At 40.8% G+C, this 20,757-nt stretch overlaps 1 protein-coding gene across 4 annotated transcripts in view; it reads right to left on the reverse strand.

The window, feature by feature from the left end:
• Positions 1–7,779: 7,779 nt before the first annotated feature.
• ppp2r3a (protein phosphatase 2, regulatory subunit B'', alpha) overlaps positions 7,780–20,757 on the reverse strand; it is a 53,887-nt gene continuing 40,909 nt past the window's right edge. For 3 of the 4 annotated variants that reach the window (XM_020616620.1, XM_020616618.1, XM_020616619.1), the window contains 11 exons: positions 14,535–14,819; positions 14,068–14,171; positions 13,869–13,971; positions 13,658–13,732; positions 12,891–13,134; positions 12,255–12,303; positions 12,069–12,158; positions 11,750–11,925; positions 11,518–11,636; positions 10,823–10,929; positions 7,780–10,624 (listed from right to left, as the gene is read on the reverse strand). In XM_020616620.1, coding sequence (XP_020472276.1) covers positions 10,528–10,624; positions 10,823–10,929; positions 11,518–11,636; positions 11,750–11,925; positions 12,069–12,158; positions 12,255–12,303; positions 12,891–13,134; positions 13,658–13,732; positions 13,869–13,971; positions 14,068–14,171; positions 14,535–14,819 — 1,449 coding nt within the window. In that variant the 3' untranslated portion in view covers positions 7,780–10,527. Of the gene's footprint in view, positions 10,625–10,822; positions 10,930–11,517; positions 11,637–11,749; positions 11,926–12,068; positions 12,159–12,254; positions 12,304–12,890; positions 13,135–13,657; positions 13,733–13,868; positions 13,972–14,067; positions 14,172–14,534; positions 14,820–16,842; positions 17,150–20,757 lie in introns of those variants that run through there. The other variant, XM_020616621.1, reaches the window with a different exon arrangement.

Consider the following 20,757-nt stretch of genomic DNA (forward strand, 5'->3'; position numbering starts at 1 on the left):
TCAATCAAAACGCGACACACATGGAATTCAGATCCCGCCTCCTTTTACCGTAAAGCACAAGGGCGCATTAAAAAAAAAGCCAAACCAGAGAGACGAGCTGCTCCCCCATCTTTGTGACAGACGCAACTCAGATGGCTTGCTGAAGTTCATTTATGAAGAGCATTTCTGTCTAATTACTGACCGGTTTATTTTTCATTAGCCTAATATTGATATGGATAAAATATTTTAAACTGTTTGGTCTCTGTCATACAGTCATTCTGAGAGGGGCTTAACCATCTGAACAAAGATTTGGACCTGTTTATTCTACACATTTGTGTTGTATAGCCTGTAACGTTTTATTGTGTTGCTGGTCAGCAGTTATTAGGGTGCAAATAAATATATGTAGGGTCCTAAGAATTTCTTTGTTAAAAGGTTTAATGTCAACCCAAAAAGGTGGGTGGACTCGTCTGCAAATAAAAGTAAGCTGAATCCAGTTGGGGCTGGTTCGCATGTATCTCTCAGGATGACACAGAACACCTCCAGAATGTAGAGTAGCAAATGGCCTGCACTGGTCACGTACACAAAATGAACAATACATTTTAATATTACAGAAAATAATTCTAGTGCAGTAGTTTACAGTAGACATAATATATGCAAACAAAAGTCTGCCTATAGAAGATTTTAAGTGTCAGGTGTATCAAAGCTCTGTAGCAGTCTTTCCAAAACAACTTAGACAACAGGCCAAAGTCCCTTTGGTGGCTGCACTGAAACCATGCATCGCTCAGCTGGCAGGTCCAAGGGTTACAGGTGCAACACTGGTGCTTAAAGCATCATGAATAAAGATCAAAATCTGTGAAATCAGAGGTACATTTGTTTTAGAATTGTTTTGACAGGACAACAAGGCTTCATGTGTGCTGTTCAGGACCAGAAATACTCCAAATACTAGATGGTGCCTTGTAACCATATATGGATTCAGTTTACTACCTCTGGGTGCATTTTAGCACAGTTTTATTTATTTATTTATTGAGTAGTTTTTGGCCATGTTGGTTCTTGAAATTAAGTCATTAATAGTTACAAGTAAATATCAGGATTACATCATTAAACATGCAGCTAAACGCATAATTTTAATAGTTTCATTACAAAGTCACATAAAGCATTTAATGGAAGGACCATTTGCTTTTCTACTGCATGGAAAAACTAAAATGGGAATAAAAAATAGAGGCCAGATGCTATGTAATTTAGATATATTCAACTTCTAGTACAGGTTTTTGCACTTAATAACAGACTGAATGCAGAATTCTGATGAGTAGCGATGGCAAGTTGACTTCTGCTCAGGAGAAAACAGTGTTAAAGTGTGTGTGTTCACTACACAACCAGCCCCTCATTAGACTCACTGAAGCCCCAGAACTGAATTTCTCACATTTTCAAACCTTTATTTATTAACGGTTGGTCCACTGAGAGGCCACCTCTCTCTTTTACAGACACCCTATACAGTCACATCTGGAAGTTGCACAGTACACTGAACAGCTCCACTGAGAAGACTGGGGTTAAAGGACCTTGCTCAAAGGTACCACAGTGGCATTAATGAGGGTGGGGCAAGCACTGCCTTTGTCACCTGTCCCACCCAGATAGGATCCCACCAGTGTTGGGATTGAATTGTCAACCTTCTGGTCACTCAAGCTTGCTTCTTTAACATTTAGACAACAACTGCCCCACAGACTTTAGGCCCCAGATAGAAAAGTTAAAAGCATCTTTCCTTAGACGTGACAAAATGGTTTGTTTAGTTACTGTTTTTGTCAGGTCACTGTTTGAACCACATGATAAAACACATGCAAACAACAAAAACTAACAATGGGATTTCCACCAGGTAACTATGTATTTGTCTCCAACAGTCATCAACCTCTTTCCTTGCTGTATTTCCAGGAAAGCAGACTTAGCCAAATACACTCATTGCCTCTGAGCACTAGATCTGTCTCTGCTGGAACACACACTCACACACATTCCAGCAACTGCGCTAAGAAAACACCCACTGGTGTAATTCTAAGCCAGGAAAAAAGGGGACAGTATGCTGTGTCTGTAGCTCAATTCAGTTCAGTTCAGTTCAGTAAACATTGATCATCCTCAGAAGACAATTAACATATAGCAGGCAGAAAAATTCTGCTCTCTTTTGTGCCTACAGCTCCAGTTATAAACAATGAGTGCAGAGAGACTGTGGAGCCCCCTAACTGCAGAAATAGTGTATTAGAGCAGTGAAACAAACTGTATTCATTAACTGTTCACAAGATAATTCTTTACTCTGCCCTCTTCTTTGTTTAAAAATGTAATATCTTTCACAGTATGTTCAGCACAGATATGTAAACTGCATAAACATTTATGCCGTTAACATGCCATTTTTGGCTAATCCAGTGAATAAAATATCTAATGAGTCAAGACACTTCATCTCATTGATACAAAAATTCAATACGGTCCATAAAGAAGTCCTGCTTACTGATTTGTAACATTGCCCTCATTAGCCTGGTACAACTGGACATATTAAAGGGATCACTACTACAGTATTATATAGGAATATTCATACCAGTTTGCCACCTTTGTGCCTGAGAAAAATGCAAAATGAAGCTTGGATTTGTCACTGAACCAAGTGCCCAGAGCTGCTTTCCTTAATTTTGACTGCCAGGGAGATGTTGGCTTAGCTTTAAGGGAATGTTTTTACTATTTCACTGTTTCCTTCATTTATTGCCACACAAACAGTTTTGTCAATATTGGCTAGACACTTTATTATTTTGCATCCCTCAGACCACACTGTTGTATTTTTAAAACATTAACTACTAACCACTTTATTTTGTCTTTCATTTCTGCCCTTAATAAATGCAAAATATAAGTATTATCACATACACATGCACAAATTTCACACTAAACCTTTGAATAGTATTCAGAATGATATTGTGAAATACACAGTTTAAGCCTGTGACATGATTAGTGCAGTTTACTGTATTGTGAAATATTACAAATAAACCTTGTAAAAGTCTGACAACACTTCTGTTGCCATAAACCAGGCTTGTACATATTAATGTAGGACACAGACAGAAGTATAAAGACCTGTCAATAAAGATAGTTATTACAGCAAGGAAATATTTAAATGTTTATATTTGATGAAAGCTATGTATAAGCAAATACATACCTTGTGTGCGAAAATGTTATTCATAGACAAAGAAACCTACTACAGTTTGTCCCAGTATTTGAATTAGAGTTGGGATTGTTTGTCATCAGTGTTGCTTTACAGCTGTTTACAGGCCATTGAATAGATTTTTAAACAGACTGCGCCGTGCACAATACAATAATAAGAGTTGGCAACTCATCTCGGCCTCATCTCAAGGTCCATTTAGTAGCTGCTTTTGAACTTGTGATCACATCACACGATCTTCATCAGCAAATTGAAATCAACTAGTTGTCATGGAAATGTGGCTATTCAATCCAAAGTTCAATTTTCAGTTTTTCTGAACTGAACTAAAATTTGTGTTCACTTAAGACATTAAATGATAAGTTAACAAGTGACATATTCAAGGTAAATCAGCAAGGTACCTCATTATTGAATGCACTACCTAACTAAATCTCTGTTTATGTTTTTGTCCTTTATGTGATGTATTAATCACAAAGGAGTAGATGTAGCTAAAGAAAATCAGATGAGTTAGGGAAGGGCTTAGGAACAGTTCGACAAGTAAGAAGTGAATTGTGCAACAGGGCTGTAACTCAGCATCAGAAAGATGTTTCCACGATTTTGCACAGTGGAAACAGCGTGCATTAGGGAGTCATATACTTATCAGTGTGTAAATTTGAAATGCACTTCTGATTTCAATATGTTAACAAAGCAAAAGTGGGGTAACCTTCAGTGACATACTGGACCTTTCACAGACAACTAGTCACATTAGATTAGTTTGGCAAGAAGAGAGTGGATGAGGAAAGACTGGAGGGAGCAGATCTTGGAACTGCAATGCAGCTATTTCCCCTGTATGTGAGGACCAGGCTTTCACAACCACCAGATGTTTACCACCAACCCAGCTGCTTTGCTCCCCTTCTTTCTCCCTGTCGCACCCTTTCAGATTTTCTCTCTCTTAGGCTTTCTACAGCAAGCCCTCCCTGTAATAACGCACACTCAGTTCACCAGAGGTCTTTGAATTAAGTGGAATGTGTCCAGCCATATGACAGCATGTACTCTATACTCTTATAGCAGAGAGAAAGCGGGAAAAGGCGCTGTTGGATTGCCGCCAGCTCTTCAGTGTGGGTTTTCTAGACGTTAATTATAACCCTTACTCTGCTCTTTTATGCACTCGTGTGTTTATGTATACATTTATGTGTGTATGTTGTGTCTACATAAGTGTGCGTGCCCATATGTTCACTAGAAAGCAGAGTGAATTGGGAGTGTAAGACACCAGGTGACAGATGATAATGGGCGTCTGGCAGCAGAGGAGGGCTGGAATGAACATGATGGTGCGTGTGTGTGTGTGTGTGTGTGTGTGTGTGTAGCTGTGTTTATGCATGTGAGGCACTTCCTACCATAGAAGTAAGGATGGAATTTGGCTCATCTTGAGTTCAAAGGAGTCAACTCAAAGTGTTCTGCACACCAACAAGAGCAGACATGCCTGTCTTTCGCTCTCTCTCTCTTGCTGTCTTTGTCTTTTTTGTCAGGCTCTCTCTACCACCTCCCTTTTTTATTGGAGTTTTGCAAGGCAGCAGTTTGGATCATCAAACACTTTATCTACTTTTGTGGTGTGTGTATATTTGTATGTGCATGCCCTGAACTGTGATGCAATAGATACAGGCTTATATGTGTGTGTGTACACGTGTCTAGACAAATACAGGAAAAGAAGCCAAATCACCTCCTATTACAGTAAAACAAATTATTACTTTATATTACATAATCTGCCTTTCATCTTGTGACATTACATTACATCACTTTGCAATCATCTTTATCTGTGCATGTATGGCGCTACGGTACCCACAGAAGTGAGGATGGAATTTGGCTCATCTTGAGTTCGAAGGAGTCACCTAAAGCTTTCCGCACACCAACAAGAGCAGACAAATTAAGTGACAAATGAGGAAATTACCAAGAACAAATACATTTTTCTTTGTGCATTTATCTGATAACACGGCGCTATGTGCTAGGAAAGAATTTATTTCCGAGCTGAACTATTCTTTGCCTTTCACCATTCCTGTAGTGCCTAGTTTGACTGGACATGACTAAAGTCTGTCCTGACTCTACCTGCTCATAATACAACATAATACAAAATGTCAACCTCATGGCAAAAGAAAAATTCAGGGGCTCCCTAAAGTCAACATAAATCCTCCTCTGAGCATCATGTGTGTGAATTGACGGGACATAGAAACATCCCCAGAGCTGTGCCTCTAAAGTTTATACATAGTGGCTTTAAATATTTGGTATTTTGTTTTCCACATCCCTGGTATGTCTGGAACAAACAGGACAGATGATTCAAAATCCCTCTGTGCCTAAGCATGCCTCTCTTTGATAAGATACGTTGTTTCCAGTTGCTTCCTCTCTCTTTTCAGGACTTTTCTAGGCAAAGCTCATGCTTCTGGTGTCACTGGTATGTCCTTAACCAGGTATGTCTGGAACAAATAGGATGACCCACCTATTTCAGGACCTTTGTTGTTTCTCTCTGCCAAGATAAATTGTTTCCTGTTGTGTCATTGCTACTTTCAGGGGTTTTCCAGTCCACTTATCTACGGTACCTGATTCAGAGGGGATCTGTGTTTGTTCCAAGCCTGCCAATCATGCCATGTGTTCCTACTTACAGAACACCTTCCAGTCATGACACCACATTGTGTGACCTCATGCTCGGGTCACACCACCACCGGGTGGTGGGTGTTGGCAATCTGGCATTGGAATGTCCATGACTAGGAGGTGGGACTGTGAGCCGGTTGGCTAATTGCTTTGCCCCTGACATTTGTGGAAAACAAGCAGAGTGACATCTCTAACAATAACCAGTTGACTCTGACCTTCAATGGGAGACACATTTCTCATGTACAACTCACAGCATGATGGCATGCCAACTATTACACCATTCTCAGGACAATCAATGCATTCAGAACAATAACCTCCAGCAAAAACCCCTGCCTGCAATCACCCAGTGTTTGCTAGGAATTACATCCCTAAAAAAATAAGTAAGAGAAGTTTGAATCTCAGATAGATAGAAGTGAATAACCCAGAACATGCAATGGTCTTGTTCCACAACACTGTGGGTTCAGTTGAGGTCAATTTTGTGACATAAAATTGACAACTAAAAACACAGGGGAGTAAGTTAAACTATTTTCTATGTAGGGGGTTACTTTTTGGCAATATAAGCATGGCTCTATGGATGGAATTCACTGACATATATACAATGAACATGGCGTCACCACTTCCCGCCAGTATTCAAAAATTAAGTCAAAATATTGTGAATATGGTGGCTCCCATCTTGGGTTTTCTTGCAACTAAATTCTGAGCAGTTGCAACCAGTAGTGCAGTGACAGAATCAGACCACCAATCAAAGCTGTCAAACTGAAATACACCTCTTTTTATATCAACAAATAACTTGTCAGAAAAATGCCCACTTGTACACACATCAGCGTGATAATATCTACCAAAAACCACAGAAGTGACCTCTGGGGAAATTTGACCAGATTTGTACTTTGTTTTTAGTTTGGCTCATATCCCATCCGCTATGGAGGATGCAGGATTTATGACCTATACTGTAAACAGCCACCAGGAGGCGATTGAGTCATGGTGGCTTCAATTCAGGGAGCTGTCATGGCCTCCATATTTTCTACAATTGATGATGTAAATGTTTCTAGAATTTGAACAATTAGCCAACTGGATTGCTATGTCTCTTTCTTTAGTGCCATAATTTGATAAAAAACATTTGGTTTATGACCATATACTGGCAAAACCTACAGTAGTATGCACGACTGTGTGGATTAGCAAATTTTAACATGCTATGCCATATGGTGAGGACTGTTGACAAAGATGATGAAGACAGTGGCAACTGCTCCAAAGTAGGAGTAGTAGTATAGAAACCCAGGCAACACCACTGTCATGCTATGGGCAAACCTTAGCACTGAGTAATCCTCAGTCAGCAAATTAAGTGATCCTCAGACATCTTTGGATCACTGGCTGGGCAGCCTGGGAATCTCCTGAATATATCTTCTGCCAAAAGAACAATTAGCAATGTGCCACACTCACCAGAGACTTCCTGTTTTGGCCCATGTTTGTCATGGTAACAGTGACGTCCGACACTGACTCAGTACAACACTTCTTGCATGTTTACCAGTCAGAGGACAAGCTATGTGGGTCTGAGGATCCTAAACAAACATGTCCTTTAAGAGAAAGCAAGCTCCAAACATGTCCTTTACCTCAAACTGCTCCAGTTTTAAATTTATAAATGTGTTTAAAGAACAGCAGATAAAATGTTTTTGAGTTTGAAGTTTTGTTCCATGCTGGTAAAAAATAGAAGTATAGTACAAAAAAAGTAACAAATGCTTCCAGGTAAAAAAGATCAGAAACCCAGACAGAGCACTCAACAGTTTCAAAGGCAGTAAAGTGCACTCTACTGAGCATCAGTGCTGACAAACACATCTACAGTACACAGTGTGTGTGTATACAAGGAGGAAACAACAATGTACATGTGTAAGAGAGAGATCTTACAGGAAGAGAGCAGAAGTACTGTAGGTAACCAAAAAATCTTCACATATAATCAATATTCTTGAAATATTTTTATTTAAACTTAAACTTCAGACAAAGGCAACAAATAAGTGAGCAGGAGAAAAAAAGAAAGCAAGCCATGCCAATAGCATAACCATCAAAATTCGCATCACTACACCTACTCAAGTGTCCTCTGCACAGAAGAAGAAGAAATCAAAATAAAAGTCTTTTCTCTACCTCTCACAGTAGAGATCTAATTTCAAAGCAAAGTCCTGTATGGCTTTCCTCCTTGCCTGAAGCTTCATCTGTGAGCACCAGGACACGTTGCATAGAGTCAGACAGTTATCAACTGGACACGTCTCATCACGGCAACAGTTCCTTTGAAATACTGTCTGGGTGAAAAAGTGAGCGTTGGTGATAACAGCAGTGAAACATCAGTCTCAGAGGTTTCTACACTGGGTTTCCATTTTGTGCTCGTCAGGTGGACGGAGCTTAAAGTCAGTCCTTTGGAGGATTTTTCTCTCTTCTGCTGATGAAATCCACCACGAGTCTATTATATAAACATAGACACATCAAACATAATTTACCCCCCTATCCCGAGCCACACAGTGGCACAAAAATACAAACCATCAAAAATACATCAAAAATCAGAGCCGTTATATCTGGCTCTTATTACTGCTGTCATTATTATAATAATATAGTTTTATACACAGTCAGGCACATTTACAATGGCTATAGAGCAGAAGGGGGACATTTGAGGTCCTTAAGGCCTAGTGCTCTCTCTCCCGTTCTTTCTTTCAATAACAACTATAGTGTTGTGTGTGTGTATAAGTGTGTCTGTGTGTGGTGTTGGTGTAGAGCCAACGTCAGTAATGGAAGGATACACCAGTGAATCTGAGGCCATTGTGGACAAAAGCTGTCCCACTTCTAATTAAAGAGTTATAAGAGTGTGCGCGCACACACACTGACCCCGGCAACACTGTTCTCATGGCAACAATTACAACATACAGTATATACAGCCCGAAGCTGAGGGCTACAGAGCACTCCTAAACACACTCCTCTATGAATGATTTATAAGTTAACAGGCGCTTAGCTGTTACAGTAATGTCAGTGTACACACATGCACCTGGCCCTGTGAGCGCAGCAAGGCAAACAATGAAGTTAAAGGGTCAGTTCACACAAATTAACAACAGATAGAATCTCACTTAGTGTTATCTATCTATACAAATAGTTAGGGTCGTATTTATCCGGGTTTGAAGACGATCTCTGTGATTTTTGCCTCCATCTCAGTACAATGGGGGCACAAAGATTTTCAGCTGTGGAGCTCTAATCATGGAAAAATGACATGCAACCTCTTCTTTTTACTCTGGATAATCCACAAGCCTTCATGTCAGGACTATTTTGCAACAGAAAGTAGCTCAGATGGAAAAAAAAATCAAAGTGCTTTCACTGTAGTGAGATGGAGGCTGAGATCTCAGAGACATGGATGTCAAACCCTGGGAATATAAACTAAAACTTTTTTACATGGCTAGATACCCCTAGAGTACTAGAGCACTGAGAAAGTTTTTTGTTTTAAGTTGGGTGTCCTTGCCCTTTAAAAGGCATTATTATTATTATTATTATTATTAGTGTGTATGGGCATCTGAAAGTTTCATAAACAAATGGTACATGACAGTGATTCCTTAGCAGAAAAAGACAGTTTTGGCATTAGTGACAAGTACAAATCAAAGTAATTAATCAAAAATACTGAACAGAGTCAACAGGTACAGTGGGGTATGATGGGTAATTGCACAAGACTGATAGCAACAACTCACAGTTCTTACATTATTACAAATGTTACAGGTGGAAATGTGGGGGCAACTCTACCAGAGAGTTTGATATGTTTGTCAGCATGCATCATTTTACATACAGTATGTGCATATCTCACCATGACCTGTTGAGACTCACTACAGTCCATGTAGTCAGACACTTTCCCCAGGGTTTAGAAATGACTGCAAAAGGAGTCCAGAGGTGGAGCACTAATAAGGCCACACTAAGAATAGAGCAGCTCAAGCTGCACAGTGAACTGAATTCCCTCTTGGAAAAGCTGGCCAGCCATTATGATGGCATGCAGTAGCACAGACTGGCCACAGAGAGGGGCTGTTACAACCAGCCAAACTGTTACATGATTCTTCCCTGAAGGGGATAGAGGTTTAACTTCCTTTATGAGGAAGACAGTGACAAGCTGCACAGTCAGTAAGTTTCTGATGGCAGCGTCTGTTTGTATTTTGTATAACCGAGCAGCTGAGTGTTGTGGCTGTGTGTTCTGAATGGCACTGCTGTGTCACTTTCATTTTCTGTTTCTGTCTCCCTGTTTCACCAGTTTGGAGTCGATTTATGTAAAGGGCAGTCTTCCTGTCTGTTTTTAGCACAGCAGCATTAGAAATTGCATGCGATTGTCTTCTGGCAGGATTGTCGGTGAGAATTCACAATAGCAATTACATTATTTTACAGTGATGTTATTTTTCTCTATTCTTTCCAGAGCTTATCTGGCACTTCTCCCTCCATTGTTGCCTTAGTTCTCTCAGATGAAGACAAATGCTGGAGGCAGTGACACTGTTATCTGTATGAATACAGAGGCATTATTGCGCCAGACACAGAACAGTACTGGTTTACATCTACCCACACAAAAACCGTTGAGTCCATTCTGAGGAGACTTCACAGTCATTGTTAAGGAAGAAGCCAGAATCCCTTTCTCTCTTTCTGTATTTACATCCATGTATTTGCTGATGCATCCATCTCAAAGGACCCTCAATTACAGTACATGCTTTACATCTGTTTTCCAGGAAGAGAGGCCCAGGAATTCCATGAAACGGTTATGCTGAAAGATCAGATATAACCAGTTTATCCATTTTATTCCCAATCTCTCCAGGGACTTGAAGTTCCTCAGATTCATAGTCATCATCAAATGAACTGGGAACAAACAGACACAGTTGAACCAGTTAAATGTTGCTGCATACACTTTTTTAAATTTTCTCACAATAAAGCTAATATTCACTTACTAAAATTAGTGTCGCATGGGAATCTGCCTATAACTCAGCTTACCAAGAAAACCGATTACAATTCTATACCTAAAAAAACACAGTCTGCATGTGTGAGTGTGTGTCCTACCCCTCGTGTAGCTGTTCATTTGCAGTCTCCTCTGCCACCAGTATCTCATATTCCTCTGAGGCATATTTATCCCAGTCAGATGGCTCTGGACCTTCACTATCAATGTCCTGCAACATTACACGTGCACCACAAACATCAGCGTTTTGCTGGTGACAACATACAAAAGTAAGAGAATTTTCTATTGCTGTACAAAACAAAAGGAATAAAACAGTAAGAATGTAGCTTTAAATCTATCAAAATGCATCAAATCTGGAAGTGAGGAGGAGGAGAATCATACTTCTGGGTACCAAAAACCAGTATCCTATTGTTCTACTGTAAACAAAGGCATTTTGTGTTGAGTAGACTGCCAAATATGATCCGTTGTTAAATTACCAAATCATTGTTTAGATTTCAGTACTGACACTATATTTGTTTAAGGGCAACTACAGTGTTGAAAAGTTGTATCAGCTCTCTTTACATGTTAAAATGAACAAAGAGCATCAAGTCATTCAATACTTGTTATTTGTTATTATAAATGCATCATCATCTCCCCCGACATCTCTAGAGTTGACAAGACAAATGCTTTTCATTAGTTGTGCAGAAAATTTGCTTGATTTGTTTTTTTTTCATCTTCACTTTTGAAACAAGGGATCAATGCTCCTTATCCTCTTTCAAATGACCAGTTTTACTGAATATTACATGATGCAGATTCACACCTTCTGCACAGCAAATGGATCTCTCTGTTCATGGTCCAGGTATTTCTCCAGGTTGAAGAAGGTGTCAAAGAATATGTGGGCCATCCGGCAGCGCTTTAGATCACCCAGGGTTATCTTACCTGGAGAAAACAGCATACACACAAAAGTTTCAAATAGCAGTATGTGACTGTCCAATAAAGACAAATAGAAGATAAGACAACTATTAAAATGGTGAGCTAGCAGAAGCACTAACCTGGGCTCTCAGGTTTGACCAGATCAAGCATTTGGCAGAGCAAATCCTGGAAGGGCAGAGGTTCAATGCCCATCCTTTCCATCCTTTCACACTGTTCCTCATAGAAATACTCCAGCTCAAACATGGACAGAACACCATCGCCATCTACGTCCATGCACCGGAACCAGTACTCAATACTGGAGAGAAAAACAACAAATATACGCAAGGATACACACAACGCTGTCCAACTGGGATGCTGAATATCTGTTAGACACATGCAGCGGCTACAAAAGCACAAACATCTGCTCAGTCACATGGAACTAATTGACTTAGTGATTACCTGGTAGGATTTTTCTTGTCTTCCTCAGATATGAGGAACCAGACAAACTCAGCGTAGCTCATCCTGCCTTCTCGCTGCACAGCGTTACCCCTGGAAACAAGAGAGACAAAGCCATTAATACAGTGCTGCCATTACAGTGAAGCAATCAGTCGCTCTGTGTTTGTTTATGTGTGTCTTTTCACTTACCGCGTAACGGCCCCTGAGAACAATCTCTCAATAATTCTGTTTGAGGATGCTGTCAGAGGAAAGAATGAGAAACATAAACAAATGTGCTCCTTGTGTCATATGCAAAAACAAATGGATGCTGTTGTGAACCCTTGCATACTGTATAGTCACATGTGTAAGTTCTGAGTCGGTGAGTTAAATTGGATATGACCAAAGTGGTCATATACAGTAAGACAGTTAACAGTGTAATGCCGTTCACATCAGCAAGAAAGTGTTGTGCCAGGAAAAAGAGCTATTGTTTCATGCACCAGCTAGTGGGGGCTCACATGCAGGAAATAAGAAATAATCAAATTAAAATGCCAGATCAAAAGTTTGCCTGATACTGATTCTGGCTGTTGAACCCATATATATCAATTAATCCATAAAGGTTTGAATATTTCAATGCATCCACTATACATTTTTTATTTTAACCTCTAGAGTCCCTGCGTCCTCATATGAGGACCGCACAGCTTGGGTTTCCAAAGCTCAGGACTCTAGAGGTTATACATAATACTTTTTTGCCTGAAGGTCAAGTTTCTTTCGTCATATAACCTCCCTGGATCTGGTATGGAGGCATTTCAGTGGGGGAAAGAAATCCTCAGGTCAAATTGTGCTTACCGTGGTCGTTGTATCGCGCCAGGTCTTTGGGGTCAATGTACAGGTCATGGTCACTGTCCAGCTCCCAAAACTTGCAGTAGATGACGTAGAAGTGCTCGTAGGAGAAGTAGTCAGTGATCTGGTTGATGTCGTCCTCCTCCTCCAGCAAAGCCAGAGTCTGTAGGAAGTTGCTCCTGCGCAGCTCCATCATGGTCATACGACCCGTCCACGAACGATTCACCACGTAGTATATCCGCTGGATCACCTGGGATAAGTGTAGAGTATCCGGATGGTATTAACAAATGACAGCCAGGGAGAAAAAAAGTCAGAATAAATGATTTAATGTTTCTGATAAATAATAACACAACGAGCGCAAGTAAATGGTTGTCAAGGGCACCGAGACTAAACAACGACTGAAACAATTAGTTCTCATATAAAATGTTCAACTCAATTAATCATTTACTGGTAGGTCCTTTTCATTCAAAAAAGCCACATTCACTGGTTCCAGCTTCTCAGTTTTGATACGATACTTTGCTTTGTCTTGGCATTTGACAGTAAACTGATTATCTTTGGACCTTTAGGCTGCTGTTTAGGCAAAGGAAGCAATTTCTACATATCACCTTGCGGTGATGGGATTTTTTGCCATTTCTGATATTCTATAGATTAAACAATTAAATGAGAAAATAATCAACAGATTAATGAATAATAAAAATAATCACTAGTTACAGGCCTAGACTAAACAATAAAGTCAATAACATTGTTGATAAAACAGCTTATGATCCGTTTACCGTTGTTATGTAGCGGGAATGGAATTCAGGCGCATCCTTCAGAAATGTGAGACCAGGGTGTGTATCCACCATGTCCTGATCAGACAAGCACAAATGGGAAGGACCAGAAAAACACAATTTAGATAAGCTAGCAGAAAGCGCATAACACTGCATTAATGCTTGTAATATTTGAGCTGCTAATCTGACTTATCGGTGTTGATAAGATATCTACCTGCAGTAGAGGAATGAAGTCCTCCTGCTCCAGGTAGCTACAGCCAGGTTTGGCAAGCAGATATATAAACTTTGATGCATCATCATGGCAACTGTGCAGCAACCTGCAGGAGAAGGGGAAGGAAAGGGTATATTTATCATCATGAACTGATGGAAGTTGAATTATTACAAATGTCAGATGAATATGAGGTCTGTCTTACTTCCTCCAGGTTGCAATAAAGGAGTGAACAGACACATATCCCGTCCTTTCACCACCTGCTGCATAGAACATGGGAGCCTTCCAGTAAAGTGGACATCCGCATGCCTGAGCAGAAAGACATGTAACACGACCATTACCTTACCATGAAAAACAGCTGGGTACTCTACTCCACAACAGCGTTTGTTTCCTAGAATCATTGATCGCACTGCTTAGCAAGGAGCAGCAGCGAAAAACAGCAGTGTATTAACCAGGACACTGCATTAGGTAATTTCTGGAGAAATGAGTCTAGAAAACACTTATGGAAAAAGCAGCGTAGTTGTTTCAAGATGAAACATGAAAGATACAGATAACACACATGTAATTTGGAATTTTTTCAACCTTTGTTATAAGTATAGGTAGGGACAATATTAAAATTGTTAGTGTTTCTAAAATGCTGACCATTATAATGCCTGTTATTAAACTGCTTACCTTTGCAATTTTGCCCATTTCATATATGTCAGCCTTCTCCTCCTCAAACTCAGTGAAGGCCGCCTCGATGGCGGTGATGACTACATCGTGGTTGGCAGTCAAGCCCAGGGCAGGGAGCCCACGGGGGTAGTAGAACCTGGGAATGTTGATGGCAGGGGGTGGAGGGGAGACTATCACCGGAGCTGGAGGAGGGCTAGGTGAGCGTGGTGTGGGGGTGGGTGTGGCTGTGGATGGGGCAGGAGCTGGTGGAGGTGTGCCTGGTTTCTTATCTGGCTTGGACTGCACCTAAAAAGAGAAAAGGGAGATCATGTATGGAAGTGTTCATGGTGGTAACATTACTCCTTATATTTTTGTTTCTTTTAAAGCATAACTAGTTACACTTTAAAATAAGAATGCATTAACTGGATTTTTCTTTCACATGGTTTGTGAACCAACTCTATGACTTACTCTCTTTCCTTTTTGTCATATGCATTTTAAGTGAATGATGTCATTACTTTCAGAAGTAACTTTAACCCAGAAGTGTAGACAAGACTCAACTTCACTTTAAAAGTATGAAGGACCCGTGTTTTGGGCAGGAACCCCCATATCCCAATCACAACCATTCATACAAAAACAAGAGATTTGTTATTATTAGTCACTAAGTCAGTCAGACAAAGCTGTCAGCAGACTGAGTTTTGGTGAGAAAAGCTTCAGGTGGCATAGGTCTACAGCACTCAAGATTATGTTGGGCTTAAACTGATTGTTCCTAATCTATAGGGAAAAATAAACAGCACCCAGAAGAGCAATGTTGTAATTATGATGGATATATCAAGCCCTTTAGCTTTAAAATGCATTATTCTATGCACACATTCATAAAGGATTCAAACAAGTGATACACAGGTAAAACAAATTAGACAAAGAAAATGTGGCATTCTGGGTAGTTTGCACTAATGTTGCAAGAGAAAATAATATAGTTTGTCTTAGATTCACAGTAATGTTTGAAAATTGTGGTCCTCAATAGTATCATTTAACATATCCAATAATTTGATTTATTTTATTTAGTAATCAGATGGAGAACATTTACATCAACACACTCCATGTTCTAATTCAAACGATTTTACACAACCAGCAACAACAGGGTGAGATGTCATGTCAAGTTTGATAGCAGATGCTGCACTCATTTGCTACAGTTCAAGGGTGTTTGAAAGGTTAGAAATTTCAATTAGTGAAGTAGCTAAAGACCTGTAACAGCATTAATTAACACTGTTTAAGTCAAAACCTGTCCCTGGCACCTGGTGTGTTTGGTGTGTGTCTTCTCGAGGGCCTCCAGACTGTGTGTATTGAACAGGACAGCTGTAGCGGACCTCCCCCTCCCACTCTCCTTCACAGCATTCGTAGCACTCTATTCCTGCACCTCCTGCCCTATTAATACTCTGCTGGTATCTGCCTCTGAATAGTTTTGGCATCCCTGCCATGTCAGTCTATGTGCATGAGAGCTACAAGGCGCATCTACTATATGCGTGTGTATTTAATGTATGAACAACTGTGTTTACTTACATGTGCAGAGGATTTGTGTGAAAAGAGTGAAACAAAGAATGAGCTACACATTTGTAGACAAATAGTCTCAGTGTGTTTTGTGGGCATCTCAACATTTTTATAGTCCAGACTTGCACTTTGTCTTTTGTAGGATCCCGTTCTTGCTACCATTGCTAACTCTAAGAGACGAGGCAGTCCAAGTAACTTCAAAACAGTGCTGATTTATTCAAAGGCTCACAGGTAAAATTAACATTACACGCTCAGATATCTTGCACCTCCATACTGCTCGCAGGCAGATGTAAGATGAAAGACCCTGAACCGAACCAGGCCTATACATTATATCCCCTCGGTTGGGCTAGCCCCATACTACATAAAAACGTCAACCGAGACGTCTCTCTTACCAGCTTTGCAGCTGGTCATAGCAGTAGTCAAAACATGAAGCAAATCAATGTGTGAATGTGTGTGTCTGTTGGTTAAGTGGTGTGTAGCTAAAAACATTCTCACGACCTCTAATACATGTCATGACTCGAACATAGGAACATTATGGCTAACTCTACAGTTCTACACATCATAATAATAATATTAAACACCCTGTCTGCTGACAGTCATCAACTCTTCTCTCTAGTTATCCTTGACCAGATGTACCCTGTAGAAACTTATGAGCAGGCCTAAGCATTTAACAGTCTAACTAGACATCCTATCTCCACTAAACATTTCTAATACATAAAGTATCTATCCAATATCTATCTGACTAAAAATATCTAACACTTTCCTGCCCGTTGCACCGACTGACCTGTTGCTGCTGGAAGGACTTTAGTCTCTTCTTGAAGCGTGAGGGAAGGACAAAGTCACACCCCCTCGCTAGGAAGGCCAACTCCCCCCTCAAGTCAGGGTCCCGGCGTAACGATGTCTCCTTGATCATCATGGTGGGGGCTGAGACTCGCAACCCCCCACCAGACACAACCACCGGTGTGGCTACTGACACAGTGACTATAGATGGACCAGCTTGCACGACAACCAAACAACTGATGAAAAAAGTTCAGTGAGCGGTAGTAATGATTTCCACTTAACAGCTCAGAAATCCAATAACAAAAAAATGGCCAAACACCTCAGGAAAGCAAATAAATATCCAGCATGTGTGCTATTTTCACACAAAAACGGCCTTTGGCAATCACATGCACTCACAAAATCTCTATCTTCCAGACTCCACTTGAATGCACAGGCTCCCAAAGCCAAATGTCCTACACAGCAGTAATCCAGCAGTGTATCTGCATAAATGGAGACCCCTGTGCTACGGTGACGGCTGGAAGGCAGGACCATGTTATCAGCTGTTTTACGGCAAATTGCAGCCCCAAAATGGCGGCTCCTCTCTGGGACAGAAACCCACTGGTGCACTTGGTATAGTCCCACTGGTGCCTGCCGCTCCAAGCAGGGCTCTGACAAACTGCACTAAGAAACATGAGCCATGCCAGGACCTGGCAACGCACACGGCACACCAAGTGTGGGGTTCAGCTATGTTGCATATCTATGTGTAGTGTTGTGGAGGACGTGAGCCCACCTCAGACCCTGGCTTTGACTATAGTTAGTTCGTGGGAAGCTACACCTCAAAATGACTGTGACTGAATTAATTTCACTGTGGACAGGAAACTTAGGCCAGTGCTTCTGTGTGAGTGGGTGGGACAAGTAAGCTGAAATATTTTCATAGAGGTAATTTGGGATCAAGCAATGAATCATCAAGCAAAGCACCTGTTGTTATATCTGTTGACATTCAGAAATCCCACTGGACTAGCTTCCTGACTTAGAGTTGAAGTGTCTTTTGCTGGAACATTAACATTTCACTCTTGATTAAGGCTGCAACTCACAAAATTGTTTCAAAATCAATTAAACTATAAGTTTATAAAATGTCAGAACATCCTAGCCAGCAAATCCTGAAACTAAGGCTAAGAGATCAGGACTGACTGAATTTCAAAACAGTTCCAAATATGTTTTCTGTTTTCTCCTGACTGATCATTGAATCAACTAAATATTTCAGTTCTGCAGACCAATATGAAAAATATTTACAATGATATATACAGGGAAAAGCAGCAAATCAACCAGGAACCCGACATTTAAATACCACAACTGTTGGCAATACATTTCACTATATGATAATCAGCTAAACATTTGAGTCTAACACTGGACTGACACCTGCCAAAAGACCTTAAAGCCATTAGCAGGATTTAGATCTATTTTCTGGTGCTTCTGATAGATCTAATAGCTAAGATAAGACTATGAATTGCCAACAACCTCCATCTTCCAGGAAGCCCCAAGTCTGCCCCCTCTCTGGGCTATGCAAGATCAGTGCAAGGCAACACCAATCTGAAGCCTGACAGTGCACCCAGAAGAGGGGATCCCTCAGGGCCAACAGGCATGACCTATTTTAAACCTGCCCTGGTTAAAGACACTGCACAAAAAAAACTGAAAGATAAACTTAAATCTATATCACATTATTAAATCTGTATTCGTTCAGAGATTACTGGTCAAGCTTTGAAGTCTTCCGTCCACGTGGCCCACAATAAAAGCATGCTCTGATTGGCAACAAGTATCTCCCCGATTTCTCATGTCTTAAATAGTGTATACCAAAGTCTGCCTTCCAATATGTGATTTAGAGCGTTCCTTATTTTAGAAAGAAGAACAGGCTGAAAAACTCTTTAGTTCACATTGTTAAATCAAAATTAGGGTGAGACTATGCAAGATCTGACTCCAGACATCATGATAAGTATGTAAATGGGGGGTTTATTGCTTGCTGTTATTGTTTGTTAATATGTTCATGTGATTGTCTGTTATTGTTTGGTCTTGCGATGGAGCCGTCTTGTGTTGCAAGACAAATTTCAGATTTTATCTGATAATAAAGTGTTATCATATTTTATCGTATCATATATATATTTAAGTAGAAATACATGAATCTTCTTGGATGAAAATGATTCAAGAATGAAGAAAACATGGTCATGAAAATTTCCAGTTTTTTCTGTATGGTAAATGGACTGTATTTTATATAGCGCTTTCTCACAGTGTGTTTCACTGGCCAAAGCGCTTTACAGAAGATCATACACCATTCACCCATTCACACACAGCATTCACACACCGATGACGACAGGCTGCCATGCTCCGGCGCTAGTCAAGCCACCGGGAGCAAATCGGGGGTCAGGGGGACACTTAGGCATGAGACCGGGAGTCGAACCACCAACTTGCTGGTCAGGAGACGACTGCCCTACCTCATGAGCCACAGCCACCCCATCCTGAATATTTTCATGTTGTTTGTCTGTAATTATTTTTATGCTATTGGACACCTTGTTCCTGCTGCCCTTGTGACTCATACAGTTTACTCATGGGAAAGTTCAGGGTGCGTGCATATGTGTAAGTGACTTCCCAGAAAAATAAATAAGTCACCTTGGATTTTCAGGTAACTCCTCTCTCCCTGTATGCCCTACTGAATTCTTTGGAACTGGACTCTGTACTGAAGCCAAGGTCACATTCCGATCCCACTGACAGACACACACACACACACACACACACACACACACACACACACACAGTCTTCTTTCTGGCCACTCCTTACCTCCATGCTGCAGAGGGAAACACTATACAATCATGATCTTGTGTCTAGTGACTGTGATCTTTGCAATACACAGCTACCTTCTGAATCCCCCCCACTCCCTTTCATTTTCTCTCTCTCTCTCTCTCTCTGTCTCTTCATCTCTACTCTCAAGTTAGTTCCCACCACTTCCTCTGCACCCCCTCGTCAACTGGAGCCACACACTTGTGATATCATAAATTTCTTCATAAAAAGATGTGTATGTTCATAAGTGTGACAGTGTGTTTGTAAAGGGAGCCAGAACAGATGCCACCGGACAGCTGTGTGCTCTTTTCCTGACTGACAGTCAGTGTAACCTCACCCTCTTATAATGTTTCAGCTTGGTCCTAAAAACTACCCCATTCACTGTCATTTTAAACTTCCAAAACCACTTCAAGCACTTACCGATTATGATGGCCAAATAACAAAATGATAAACTATCAGCCTACTAAGCTGTGAAAAACAGGCAGGAGTCATCCCCTTTAAAGCTTCTGAGATGATCCACTATAGTATGTGGGACAGTAAGCTGCAGTCTACTCAGGTGCCACGGCATGAAAGCAAGCAGTGGGACAAACTGTTCCCAACAGGAGGGACACATAAGGTCAGCAGTGATGTGCGGGTGGGTTTTGGGGCCACCCAAATGCATAATGACTTCATTTACCAAAACACTTGATTTGTTAATGTGCAATACAAAAAAAACACTGTCACCAATAATGGCAGCATTGTAATAACTTGTAATTTAATTATTCGACTTCAACTGGATGATGGATATTGAAATAGTAAATGTTTATCTAAAATGGATCAAATGTATAAATTGAAAGTGGTCTCATAGTGATGAACACTCAATCCATCCATCCATCCATCCATTTTCCTCCGCTTATCCGGGACCGGGTCGCGGGGGCAGCAGTCTAAGCAAAGATGCCCAGACTTCCCTCTTTCCAGACACTTCCTCCAGGGGAATGCTGAGGCGTTCCCAGGCCAGCCGAGAGACATAGTCCCTCCAGCGTGTCCTAGGTCTTCCCTGGGGCCTCCTCCCGGTGGGACATGCCCGGAACACCTCCCTAGGAAGGCGCCCAGGAGGCATCCGAAACAGAT

The sequence above is a fragment of the Monopterus albus genome, unplaced genomic scaffold (assembly GCF_001952655.1).
Source record: "Monopterus albus unplaced genomic scaffold, M_albus_1.0 scaffold176.1, whole genome shotgun sequence".
Lineage (NCBI taxonomy): Eukaryota > Metazoa > Chordata > Actinopteri > Synbranchiformes > Synbranchidae > Monopterus > Monopterus albus.